Source organism: Sipha flava, unplaced genomic scaffold (genome assembly GCF_003268045.1).
Source record: "Sipha flava isolate LNK unplaced genomic scaffold, YSA_version1 37_pilon_pilon, whole genome shotgun sequence".
Classification (NCBI taxonomy): domain Eukaryota; kingdom Metazoa; phylum Arthropoda; class Insecta; order Hemiptera; family Aphididae; genus Sipha; species Sipha flava.
This window is the reverse complement of record NW_020273087.1, coordinates 155454-170422: the sequence shown is the minus strand read 5'-3', so window position 1 is coordinate 170422 and position 14969 is coordinate 155454. Positions and strand designations below refer to the sequence as shown.

Genomic DNA, 14969 nt, shown 5'->3' with positions numbered 1-14969 from the left:
AAATTACGTCGACGTGAATTTGTTTAAAACTTTATTTTTTATTTTTCGTGAGTGACAGCGAGTTATGGTTGTTTTAAAACAGAAGACTTTTGTAAACGTACAATTAAAATGTTTACCTTTTTGTAGGAAGTTTTTAACGACTCCACGGGCCAATCGAAAAATGGAAAAATGTCGATTTTCGTTAACCTGAATACGACCCGTTGTACACGGTGATAATTATAATTCCAGAACCTATGGACGGAAATGATTTTCGAACGAATGGTGCAGCCACCGCCATCGGTCTTTCACCCGTCGTCGCGGACGATGCACACGCGCTCGCCGGTGCAATCCTCCCGTCCTGCAGTCGTCCTAATTAATTCATTATGCGTGGCGGACGTCGTGTGCGCATAACATCATAAAACGTTTTGTAACCGATCACATGTAACACGCGAACGTTGGAAACAAAACCGTATACCCGGTCAGCGACTACACGTTATGTACACGAATACGCTCGGGCAGTCGATTGTATATACCACACAATATATGGTACGCGATCAAACGAGCGGTTTCGACCGCAAAATAACACCGTGACTTTTCGGACGGTAATAGTCCTGCGAATCCGAGCTAACAACCCGCGTGGCGTACGGTGTACACGTTTTTACGCTCGTAAAATTTTTCCTTGCGCGAATTTCGGCATAGGTCTTTTATATGGTCGCCGACGGACGTGGTTCGAAGTAACGGCGCGAAAAAAAACTACAGTTTGTCAAGTTTCCGCACAACGTGTCAAGACTAAAATCTAATTTAAAATTACACGAAAATCATCGTATTGTTTACATTATTGGTTGATACGTTGATCGTCTACGGTATTAAAACGCCAATATAACGAGGTAAGAATCTTCGTTCAGCGTTACCAACAAGAATAACAACAACGCTGTTTGACAATTTTTACGACCTAGTTAGTTATTACTTGGTAATAATTACTTCACAAACCTAACTACGTGTAAACTGGAAGGTGAATGAACACATAAAATGTTGCGATTACAATTTTAAATGCACATGTAACGATCTCTTTATCGAGTTCACGGGGAGATCTAATCTCGACGTTATGTTACTTAACTATTATCGACTGGTGTAGGGTATAATATAATATGTATAGACACCACGACCTAGTGTTATTGACAATATTTATTAAATATGAGTACTAAGCAGAACCTGTTTGATGGCTTTGGGATATCCGTGATTCGATTGAGTTAGCTGACCAATCCTGTTGTTGGAGATTCGACGTTTAACATGTCCGTGGACTTTGAAACACGCTTCTTTGAATAGTTTCAAATGTACTCTTAAATCGTAGAACATCGCTGTTAGATGGTCAACCGTGACTCCGGTCATATTTTTCCGACCGTAAGATTGTCGTGCAGATGCTCACAATTACTAGTGATGAATGACATCAATAAACGATTAAGCGATGTTACAATTATCATTTTTTTTTATTCGGGAAAATAAAACGAGGGAATTATGTATTACCAAAATGTTCGTTTCGGCTATGACCTTGGATACAGGTAGTTTAATCATTGAAGAATTGTATCACAAAGCTGCCGGTTTCCGGTCCTATTAACAGTTCACACTAAACAAATGATAAGTAAATAAGGTTAGGTTTGCATTTTCAACCGTAAGTCTATCTGCGTGATGAGCCACCTTAAATACAATAGACAGACCGACGTGATCGTGATTGGTGTACAATTTAATCGGGAACCGGCTAATTTTAGCGTTGACATGTTCTACGATTATGCGAAACCGATTTTTAAATTGTTTTCTTGAGCAACAAGTCGTAACAGAGCTACCGCAGATAAGATGAAAATACAAATGTACACAACTAAATAACCTTTTTATATTTAGATATAACGGAAAATAATTTAGAAAGCTTGAATTGAACGAACAAATTACAATAATTATTTATTAATCTTTCATGCTAAATATTTATTCATGTAGCATGCCGTTTAACTTGTATAACATTAATCTCAATTGATTATAAATTATTATTGAAATGCATATTTGGGATACACTCGAACATTCTGATCCGTGAAATGTTTCAATAAGTTATGCCCGTAGAATATTTAAGGATTTTCCTTCTTTACAAGAACTTTGACCTCTTGAGGCCCAAATCCACTATACTGCAGGTGATCAAAATTAAAATATTTGCGCTCAACAATAACGCAGCAGAGATATGGCCGGTGAATTCAGATCCCACGCGGTCAAACGAACCTACCGTTTTATACTTATTTTTCATTATTTTTGCAGAAAAAATGTAATAACGTTTTTCGGAAATACATAGAAATAATTCTATCAGATCTAAGTTCGATTTAAACTTTTATTATGTAAATTGGAAGAAAAGCCGTTTACATAAGTCATATTATTAGTCATATTTATTAAAATGCTCTTATTTTCGCCATGAGATTTAAATTATAGCATCGGGTTCTTTGTATGTAACTCATTCGATCCGCTTTGTACACACGGTTTTGTTGAATAACAAGTAATAAATTACATAAAACATCTCATTCGGTTAATGGAATACCCATCGATAACTACGAATATCCGATCATACGTTCATCGCGGCCGCATCCTCGCGAAATCGGAGACTTAACGAGAAATCGGTTGTTATTATATAAAATCGCGTGTACCTATATGTACGTATACGGGAACGCGAGTAATAGTAATGTCAAGTAGGGGTCCTGTCTGTGACTTATGCTATTTCCAGAACTATTTGCTGAGCTCACTGTACCGGTTGAAAGACTTCCAACGCAGACAATTTTATTTATACGTATGCATATCATTAATATTACAGTCGTGTGTTTTTGCAACGCTTGTAATAAACAAATCCGTCGTGTTAACATTAAAATTTTAGTCGTATATTATTATTATAAATAACCTTTGCTCGAAACGTAAATAACGAATAAATAATAATTATCATAAATTTACGATTTAATGAAAGTCGCAGAAATACGGGCGAAGAACACTGCAGTGTCGGAGAACGGGCGACGAATTAAAATGTTTTTCTAAATTTGTTTTGTGAGTAAACGAGCGGTGTACGTAGACAATTATTATAGAGCTGTTTCAGATTATTTTCCGGTGCCAAGACATTAAATTTAAATTATGCACAGCTGAAATAATAGAATGAGTTTTTACTCATTTGAATTCGTTCATCCATTTTTTTTTTTATCATTTTATCGTAACCGTATATACCAGAAATATGCAATTTTTAAAAAATTATTCAACCGAGGACCGTATGTAATCTAACAAAGGAATAATTGCGTCGGTATAAAATAATATGTACTACAGTAAACGAGTGTATATATTTTTATTTTTTATTTTTATCAACACATGGCGATATCTTTCCAGCGAGTGCATCGTTTACCGTATCCACGCGGAAAACGTTCGTGTTTAATTTGAAACATATTTCAGCTAAAAGAACTACACTCTACGCTTTGAATATTGGTTTCAAAAAACCGTACACTCATATTTACCCGAACACTTTAGTCGGAAATAAATTACGAGTATTGTCTCTACCTTCCCCATCATAATATCCAAGCAGTGAAATTAAACAAAATGTCTGTCGAATTGACATTTGACACACCGCATATAATACGTTTGTAATAATAGGGGACAACGGGTAGTATCAAATTGCACCGCTTTACAGAAGATCCGAGCGTTCCGAAATAGGGGCCATTGCTTCCTCTTTAAAATGCACATTAGCTTATTATTGTACCGCATAAGACAAAAATGGTAATAAAAAAATAATAATAATAATAATACTCGTTAATGATCATAATAAATCATAAAAAATGACCTATGTATGGAGATAATATCACTTAATACTTGAATTGAACGCTCTTTTTATCGTTCCTAGAATGATCTTCATTAATTTAAACGCACTTGTCGCATAGTTTTTCTTTCATATCTTTTCAATGACATTTGATATGCGCGCCCGGAACGACATAAATACCTGATAACAAATTGTATATTTGACTCGTCACTGCGATGAAGAAAAAAATAAATATCGTTAAACGATGTAGAATATGTAAATATGCTACGCCGAGGAAAGTAGAAGTGCATTATTTTCTATTCCTCCGCGTAATCAGTACTCGCTCATCACCGCAGAAGTCGACCAACCGGATGTACGATCCAACGATCTATCGCAAATCACGGGTCGGGTTTGAAGTCGGTCCGGACTAAACGTTCAAGCCGAAATGAGAACCCCGAAAAATAAACCATGACAATTGTTGTGTCGCGAGAGGAACGCATACACCCAAAGAGTACGGACGGCTGAAGTTGGTAAACATCACATCGCACAATACGCAGTCATTCAAGCTTGGTCCAAAACATGTTCCTAATGCGATTTACGAAACAATATTCGTGTCACGATATCATGTGTGAATAGATAAACATGTACCTTAAGTCGACTCGGGATATCAGTGTGCGCCATATCCGGCCCAAGTTCCGGTCGATCGACCGTAGAGAATCGTCGTAAGCCACGGGAAATCCCTCGCACAAGGTACACCACCGGCACGTCAAATTTCCCTAAAAATCAATGCGCTTCTCGTGCGATAAAAAAAAAAAAAAAAAAAAAAAAACGTCAAGTGAAATCTCGTTTCCGTCCCTCGGGATAACGCCGCAACAAGGAACAGCAGTCGAACGTTTCGAAAAAAAACGGAGTCACTGCTTCTATACATAAAAATTGTAATAGCAATTCGTACGATATTATCGTTTACTTCGTTAATTAACTTAAACGTATACCACAGACTAATCGATAAAAATACGTCCGTTTTGTGAACACGTGTGAATATGGTAATGTTATGTTCAATTTTTATGGCCCTCGTTTGTATTGTTTGTCGCAGTGGTTAAACATGTGGTTTTCACAATACACGATACATTATAATGTTCATGAAATTCTCTAGTTTTTTTTTATTATTATTGGTAGCGTATCAGCTGAGATGGGATGAAAATGTTCATCCATAAATACGGAAAATATTAAATTTTTCTCTGATTGAAAAAACCATTGCTTCAATCATATACACTTAATCATTAACATTTTTTTAATTGTATTATTTATAAAAGCGACTGATACAGGTAGTGGTTTTTACATCCCAAATACGAAATGGTCGATGGAATTATTTAGTTTTCAACATAAAGATATTAATATAATAGATTATAATAACTATATATTACGTGATTATTATTACTTATATATTTCTGTAGTAGAAAATAAATCCTAAATAATATTTTCTGGTTCCAAACTATTCGATGTAATGTAATAAAATATGAATAATAGATCAATGATAAAGTTAAATAATAAAAAAATAACACATCAAATTTATAATTTTGAATCTACAATTATTTCAGGTAATTGTTATTTCAAAAAAGTCAAATACTGTGCAGTAAATAACTGTTCAGTTGTTACGAAAAACCGAATTTTATACTTATTTTATTTAATAAGAAAACTATAACAAGGAAAATAAATATAATAAGGAAAAAAACTAAAAAAAAACTAAAGACAATTATAAACTTTTAGTAGGCATCCTGTTCGAAATGATAGATGGAATAAATTTAAACAGATTTTAAAATATTAACTATTGGATTATTTATTTATCGAATTTACGCAAATGGATTAAAATTATACATTTCACATTGCTATTCAATCTTTAAGACAAAAAAGTGAATTAAAATTTTATTAGGTTGTTCGAGTTAAATTAACATAAATCCACTTATTTTACAAATTATGTTACAGACATACAAATTAAAATAGGAATCATTAGCCAATAAAATAATTTTTCCATTAAAGACACAATATCGTGTATCACAAAAAACGAAATTTTTTTTTTAATGTTTATCATCAAAAGGGAAGACTATTAAGTAATATAAAAGCTTTGGGTTTACAAAGTAATAAAAATTATCCCTTCTACGGAATTTGGTCCATTATTATGTTGTATTTGAAAATAAAAGTTTTATATTTATATTGAAAATATGGTAAATAACAATATTTCAGTAATAGGTATTTTATAAAATTAATAATATGAATAAATATATATTATAATATTCGTAGTATTTGTTTTCGGAACTATAATATATTTTAGATAGTCCTGATACAAAAAAATAGATATTTAAATATTTTTTTCAATCAATTCGCTTGGAATATGAATATTTTAAAATAATTGTGTTAATAATGACTGCATAATACAGTATAATACCATTTTCAATATTGTTACGTAAAAAGGACATTTTTAGCCATACTGTATTACCATACTTCCCGATAAATTAATATCCAATAGTGCATATATATACAGCGTGAAATTATTTACATAAGCCCTATCTAACAACTTTTTAATGTACACATTGTATTTATGTGTTTGCCAACACGTCTAAATCCATTTTGAAATATTACGACCAGAAGCATACAATCGAATGGTATGATAAATAATTTCGAGGATTATATAATAGTTTGAAAATGAACTAAGTTAATAACAATATTTGTGTTTACTTAAAAGTTAACAGATAAATTAGAGTCAAACACTAGGATATAATAATAACGTGTAATAATTCCTATTTCTTTTATATTTATGACTTCACTACAGAAAAAAAAATCATCGTTGCTTAAATTATATTATATTGTTATATAAATAATTTACAAATAATCAAAATAATAATAAACTATCGTCGAATTACCTTTTATCGTCCAATACTGGTTTTTAATATACTTTTTTTTAATTAGCTTTTTATTACCGTTCGACAAATCGAAATAATTTCAATAAAACTAAAAGCATATCTTCTGTTAAAGCATATGGAAAAAAAAAGGAGATCTTAATTTTTTAAGAGCTAACGCTCAGTATCTTGGAATAAATTATAGCAACAGGAAGAAATATAAAAACTTAATGTCTTTTTTTTTTTTCAAGCCATAAAAATCATTTAATGTGATGAACAGTTTCAGTTCGATTTTGTTCGATAACATTATTACGGAAATGGAAATGATGATCAAACTGTTTATAAAACGAAACGCAAAACCTAAAACTTATGATGACAAATTACAAGAACGTAACGCGTACGGTCACTCCACCGAATTTCCGTAGCAGTACCTCGGGCTGGAATAACATGTAACGCTATTAGGACACAACAATTAAATGAATCATTATATTTTTTATTTTTTTTTTATCATCACGCACTAATAAAATCGGTTAAATATAATTTTTTTAAACGTTATCTATTATGACATTAGTAAAACGATTATTATGTGACAGTCCGTGTGAGGATTAGAAAGTGGACCATGGAAATTCTAGAGGGGACCACGTGTTCAAAGCGCTTCGTCGGCGGACAATACCGGTAAGTACAAAAGCCGAACGCGTGGGCCGGCGGACATCAGTCGATCGTTTCGAACACAACAACATGAACGGTAAACTTCTGCGGGCCGCGTACGTGATCGGCCTGTGCGCTTTGGCCGCGGCCACCGACAACGTGAAACCGGAACCGGATAGCGACGAGAAGGGCCAAGGGAAGAGGGGCATCCTCGGCACGGGCTACGGATTCGGCCATACGAGCGGTGATGATTTCCAACACGGATACCAAGAGCGAGTCCTGTCCAAAATCATTGTCACGGAGGTGGCCCGGCCGTACCCGGTGCCGGTGGAGAAACGAGTCCCGTACCCGGTCCGGGTCGCCGTTCCCGTGGACCGCCCGTACCCGGTGCACGTGCCCCGGCCGTATCCGGTAACGGTGGAGAGACCCGTCCCCTACGAAGTTAAAGTCAACGTCCCGCGACCGTACACCGTGTACAAGCAAGTGCCGTATGAAGTCAAAGTTCCGGTCGACAAGCCGTACACCGTGCATGTACCGAAACCGTACGCCGTCTACGTGGAGAAGCGCGTGCCCTACGAAGTCACCAAGCACGTGCCGTATCCCGTCAAGGTGTTCGTCGACAAGCCGTACACCGTTCGCGTACCGGTGGAGAAACACGTGCCGTACCCGGTCGAGAAGCCGGTGCCCTACCCGGTCCAAGTGCCGGTTGACCGTCCGTACCCGGTGACCGTCGAGAAGCACGTACCGTACCCGGTCGAGAAGCACGTGCCGTACCCGGTCGAGAAGCATGTGCCGGTGAACATCGCGGTCCAGTACCCAGACCGAGAACGCGAAGGAACGTTCTATCGGCAGACCGAACCAAACGAGGTGCACAACGTAGCCGATCCGCGACCAAGCCAGCAGCTTCAACAAGAACGCGAGGAGCAACAAGAATATCAGCCACTGCAGCAGCAGCAGCAGCAACAACAAGAATATGAACAGCCGGAACAACATCAGGAATCCCAACAACCAGAACAGCAACAGCAGGGATTCCAACAGCCGGAACAGCAGCAGGACTACCAACAGCCGGAACAGCAACAGCAAGAAGATGAACAGCCAGAACAGCAGCAGGAATTCCAACAATCAGAACAGCAACGGCAAGAATATCAACAACCGGAACAGCAACAACAGAATCAACACCAGTCGAAACAACCGGAACAACATGAAGGACAACGCGACCAACATGAAGATAGCAATTACTAATCGATTTGTTTTTTTCTCTTGGCCATAACCAACCTAGTTCCCTTCCTCGTTGTTAGATAACGTTAGATAAATATCTTAAGCATTGTACTTGCATTTTGTATACGATTAAATTATTGTACATATAAAATTACAAAAACAAATAAAGACTTATTTTTTTAATATGAACGTAATTTTTTTTTTTTTTTTTTATAAAATTTAAATTTATCAATTATGTTCAACAATTATTTCTTCACTCGAATTATTGAGAAATCTATTTTATAGGGTTGAAATTTACCAGTTTATTATTGTTTCAAACAACGAATAGCTTATTCTTAAACAAGTATTATGAGAAAAGTTTTATTTTTCTTATAAAATTTATAATTTTCAAAATATTTTGATTCAGTGTTTTTGAAAAAGTTTGATGTTGAATCAACGATTCAAACGAGAAAACACTATATTTACTTATACAAACTATAATAAAATATATCTGATGAACTTCTACAATTATTTAAGTTGGCAGTTCAAATTCATTTTTAAATGAAAAAAAAAATATTCAATTGTAGTGTACCTATTCGTTTTATTTAACAAAATTTACTGGATTTCACCATAGTTTATCGTTAAAACGTATTAAAAAACATAACATTTGAACATTTTATCAGCATATTATCAACAATCATATTATTTTATGATTTTAATTAAATTTATAATTGATTGCTTAATACTGGTATTTACTCAATCAATTGATATGTATAATAGTAATAGTTTTTGTTTGATGATCACGATATCGGGCCGATAACCATAAAGCTGACGGTTTATAAGAGTGACAGACAGTCGGTCGAATTGAACATACTACAGACCGGGACAGCCGATAGACCTAATGAACAATAGTTCATAATGAAAAAACCATACTGTTGATAGGCTAAATGAATAACTTATTTCGTATTTAGTGATGAATAATGTAAAATACAAGCAATCAAAACTTAAAACATCATAAAATGTTTATAATTTAGAATTGATTATAAATGTTTTAATGATAATTGAATATAATTACTGTTTTCTTATGTTCTTTAAAATATTATTACTGGTATCGTAAAAATTATAAAAATTTATATTATAATGTTGGTTAAAACGGTTATCTACCCCATAATTTAATGTCAGCCCCATGCACTACCAGCCCATAAGTTGTCGGGCCATCGAACCTTTTTCCCTTTTTTGTTTAATACGTTTGGTTTCGGCCCAAAAAGTTGAGTTAAGAATACATAATTTTAAAAACTAATTTTAAATGCAGTAAAAATGCTCTTAGGTTAAATCATGTGAAATTAATAAAATATTTTATTGATTTTCAGGAATCGTACACACCAGATGTATAAATTACACATGCCGTTCGTCAATATTTGATTTACGCAGCTGCTTCAAAAAAGGAAACTGTAACGTCACATCAATGGAAGTTCTAACAGTAAGTGGCAGTGAGAGGTGGTTGAAATTTGAAGCTCCCTTTTTCGTTATAGGAACAATCATACGAACACAATACAAGTAATACACAGGGCCAAAAAATATATTAAGTTATAATTTGATAAAAAAAGAACCACCGGGGAGGCATCGTCTCTATTATTCCGACTTAAAGCGAACAATACGTCGTTTTTTCTTAATGCTTCTCGCTGTTGCTGCTTTCTAATGTTCTCATAGTATAAAGAATTATACTTCTCGTGGATTAGGTAGCTCTATCATTGAAAAAGGAAAAATATCGGTGGAGAAAAATAAAAAAATTATTAGCAACATTTCAACATTAGATAAATAATGACTTGCGCAGTATTGACTTATCGGTCTTGTAATTTAATTTTTTTCATCTCGCATTCTAATGCATTACCTACACTAAAATAGAGCTATTCAAGTGTATTGTATGTGTTCCTGTACACTTTCATAAGTTCTAAATTACTTAAATTTCTCGAGATTTTGAGAACTAATATTTTGAATTCGTGTTGAAATTTCTTAAAATAAAATTAACAATAAAATTATAAAGGAAATCTTTATTAGATTATTTATTCACATGTATAAAATTCAACAATAATAGGGAACATTTAGTTTTGGTAACAATATTTTAGTAAATATAGATTTTTACACGTATACAATTCAACAAAAATAGGGTAACATTTGATTTTAGTAAAATCATTGTAGTACTTATTTGTTAGATTATAACACAGAAAATTTTCAAATCAATAACTACCATGTTCGTATTTCTCGTGATGATGCTCTTCTTCGTGTGGAACTGGCACCGGCACTTCGACTTTAACAGGAACTTTGACCAGGTACGGCACTGGTTTCTCAACGTGGTACGGTACCGGTTTGTCAACCGGGTACGGGACGTGCTTCTCGACGGTTACCGGGTACGGGCGGTCGACCGGTACTTTGACCGGGTAAGGCACTCGCTTCTCAACCGGGTACGGGACGTGTTTCTCTACCGGTACGTGAACGGTGTACGGCTTGTCGACGGGCACCTTGACGGTGTAAGGCACGTGCTTGGTGACTTCGTAGGGGACGCGTTTCTCCACGTAGACGGTGTACGGTTTGGGCACGTGGACGGTGTACGGTTTGTCGACCGGCACCTTGACTTCGTACGGCACTTGCTTGTACACGGTGTACGGTTGCGGGACCTTGACTTTGACTTCGTAAGGGACGGGTTTTTCTACATGCACCGGGTACGGCTTGGGTATGTGCACCGGGTACGGGCGGTCCACGGGCACGGTAACTTTGACAGGATACGGGACGTGCTTCTCCACTTTTACCGGGTACGGCTGAGCCACTTCCTTGATGATCGTCTTGGAGAGAACTTTTTGCTCGTGCCCGTGGTAGAAATCGTTACCGCTTACCTCGTGACCGAAATCCGACCCGAAGTCACCGCTTGTGTCAACGATTCCTCTCTTTTTCTGGTTGTTGCCGTCATCGGATTTGTTTTTTTCCGGTTGACCGGTTCCCAGAGCGAAGGCGCATAGTCCAACGACGCAAACTGTACGTAAAAGCATCTTCATTGTCTCGAATGGAATAATCGACTGATGCCTGCTGGTCCGCTTGCCTGGCTTTTTGTAGTAGCCAGTCGTGTCCATCGAGGAAGAACTGTACTATGTCCGCCCCCCTCTCAGAAACTCCACTAATCTACTTTCTACCGTGCATTATCGTTTACTGAAGATCCTACTAATTTTCTCATTTCGTAATATTTCTTAAGGAAATGTGTAACTAACTGTATTTGGTCATTGACTCGGATTACGCGTCAGATAAGTTGTTATAATCTTCTCCTATTGTAATTATTTTTAAAATCAGAAGCACAGAGTATCTTACAACAGATATAATTTCAATTATAACTGCTATCATATAGCACATATGATAGCAGTTATAATTGAAATTTCTATCAAAGCATGTCCGATATTTTTTCATTCATTGAATTCTAATAATCGTAGTACAAAACAACACGGTATCATATTGTTTCATGTTTTAATATTGAAAACGATTTGATATCAATTCGAATAAATTGTTAACGATTTGTAATAGTTGAAATTTATCATTCGTTAAAACGTGATAAAATGTAATATCTTATATTATATGCGTATATACGCGTATTATTTCATTAAAATATAATTTGGAAGTGTATTATTCTATTATTATTGAATAATGTACTAGTGTCCAATAGCATAGATTGTTCTAGTAAGTTCTAGGTATTCGAGCGTTGGAATATTAATCAGATGGTAATTTATGATGATTAAATTCAAAGATTATTTTAATTATTTGTTTAGTTTGTTTATGTAAATATACTATATGATAACAGACATTGAGCAATTTTAAATTTATTTAACTATGTATACACTACACATATCTGTATCAATATTTCTCTGCAAGGTATGCGTTTGTTTTGCTTAGCGATTATTTCAATCGAAAAAGTAATGGAATTAAAATAATATAATGAGAATAGCAAAATATTCTGTTGAAAGTTCAAGACATGGAATTTAATATATGTAATATAATTCTTTATGTTGTACATAATTTATAATCTTATACTCTTAATTAATTCATTTTACAATACAAAACCATTGTGAAAGTTATCTTCGTTATAAATGTATTGCATTTTTCGTTTTTTTTCACAATTTAAAAGATTTATGATAAATATTTTGATATAAATTTTAAGAACTGTAAACTGTTTTATGGAATGATACAACCAATGTACCAACAAGATAAGATCTGCAATAAAAACTGATAAGAATAAAAATAACTCAGAAATTATTTACTACTACAATAAATTGATCTAGTACATTCGATAAAAGTATTCTACTCAACTATTAACTATGATTTGTATAATACAAGAAAGAAGAAAGAAAGAAGGTTTTCTTTACGTCTCTTGAGAAAATCAAAATGTTCGGAAATTAGATAAATTAGATTGTTCAATTTTGATAAGATGTCAAAAAAAAAAAAAATTTAATTCAAAATAGTATATGTATGGACTTGATTTTAAAAGATCGAAAACATATCACGTTAAAACAATTTTTTTTACGATCTTATAACTAATTACATTTTATTAATCTAATAAATAAGATTTTGGAATATTAAATTATAATGTTTTAAACGAAGAAAAATTGCTCAAAAATGACAAGATAGATTATTTGTTAGCAAGGATAAAACAAATAAAAAAAAAAAACCGTTGATGATCAATAAAACTTAATGGGTTTATTTCTAAAAAATAATTGCTGTCACTTGGTAACTATTTATAATTGGTTATGGAAAAACTTCGGAAAAAGTTATAGAAAAAAAAGTATTATCAATAAGAAGCCGTTAACAAGTTATGTAGAATATCATTTAACATACCTACCTGTTGTCAATAATTTATAACTGGGACTCGTTAAAATGTGTAATATTTATGTTGATGTTTAGACTCATTCATGTTCTATGTACGTAATGATGTTATTACAGCTACCCAAATCATAAGTTTAATCAAAAATATATTAATGTGTATATTTCTGTTAGCCTTGACTTGGATTCAAAACGTCAACATAATTTTATTAGAGATCACAAATGTTTGGGTTAAAAAATACGTAAAATTAAAATGAAATGTATAAAATATCATGTATAAGTTTTAAATATAAGTAACTTATATCATTTTTTTTTTTTATGAATATCTCTTGTTATTAAATGTTATTTTTGATGCCAGTAGATTATGAGTATGAATATTTCGATGAATTGATTTTCATTCATATACTCGAACTAACACCATATGACTGAGCTTGATATGGTTTAAAAGGGTCTGTTCAATCTTGTTTAGTCGGTCATTATGAAAGTACCCAAAGATAATCTATGTGAATGCTCCATTTTTTCAAAAATTAATCCGAGCTCAAAATACCATAAAGGTCAATGATAATGACAATTAAATGTTATCAAATATCTTAAAATTTTGCATTATATACAACTCCCAAACCATATAATAATAAATCATAATTGGTCAGCTTGCAAGATAAGTCATTGTAATAAATTTGAATACAGAAAATCGAATGAGCGTGTAGTTATGTACTTAATTAAATTACATCTATGTTATACAACATTTAGTACCATGTATGAAACAAAATAAAATATTGCTAAACACCAATACTGATATACATCATAAAAGTAATAATATTTTTTTTTTCACCATCCACGTGAACTGATATTCCGTAAGGCGTATAAAGATAAAGTTCAAAGTATGTACTAAAAAATAAGTCTTTATTTTGATTTAATTTTCAATTTACAAGTTTTCATAAGTCAACAAAACTTAGGTATAAACGATAATTTGGTAACAATAACAATTTAAATTGTAGATAAAATGACTAGCAAAAATTACAATATTGCTATCGTTAGTAAATACTGTGTTTGTTTTGGCCGTGTTCATATTGATGACGGTCTCCTTCGTGATCACCATGTTCTTCGTACGGTACTGGGACTTCGACTTTCACGGGGAATTTGACTGGGTAAGGCACTGGCTTCTCGACATGGTACGGCACCGGTTTGTCGACCGGGTACGGCACGTGCTTCTCGACGGTCACCGGGTACGGACGGTCGACTGGCACTTTGACCGGGTAAGGTATTGGCTTCTCGACCGGGTACGGGACGTGTTTCTCTACCGGTACGTGAACGGTGTACGGCCTGTCGACGGGCACCTTGACGGGATAGGGTACGTGTTTGGTGACTTCGTATGGCACTTTCTTCTCCACGTAGACGGTGTACGGTTTGGGCACGTTGACGGTGTACGGCTTGTCGACCGGCACCTTGACTTCGTACGGCACTTGCTTGTACACGGTGTACGGTTGCGGGACCTTGACTTTGACTTCGTAAGGGACGGGTTTCTCTACGTGCACCGGGTACGGCTTGGGCACGTGCACTGGGTACGGGCGGTCCACGGGTACGGCCACCTTGAC

At 34.5% G+C, this 14969-nt stretch overlaps 2 protein-coding genes across 2 annotated transcripts in view; one reads left to right on the top strand and one right to left on the bottom strand.

The window, feature by feature from the left end:
• The first annotated feature begins 7395 nt into the window (after positions 1–7395).
• The window catches only part of LOC112688133, an 8288-nt gene continuing 714 nt past the window's right edge, over positions 7396–14969 (top strand). The window contains exons 1-3 of the mRNA XM_025561182.1: positions 7396–8551; positions 9888–9997; positions 10731–11468. Of these exons, the coding sequence (XP_025416967.1) occupies positions 7411–8551; positions 9888–9997; positions 10731–11468 (1989 nt within the window). The 5' untranslated portion in view covers positions 7396–7410. The remainder of the gene's footprint in view (positions 8552–9887; positions 9998–10730; positions 11469–14969) is intronic.
• Positions 10551–11647, bottom strand: LOC112688153 (repetitive proline-rich cell wall protein 2-like). Its single transcript, XM_025561219.1, has one exon. It carries the CDS (start codon positions 11640–11642, stop codon positions 10755–10757), a length of 888 nt encoding a protein of 295 aa, XP_025417004.1. The 5' UTR covers positions 11643–11647; the 3' UTR covers positions 10551–10754.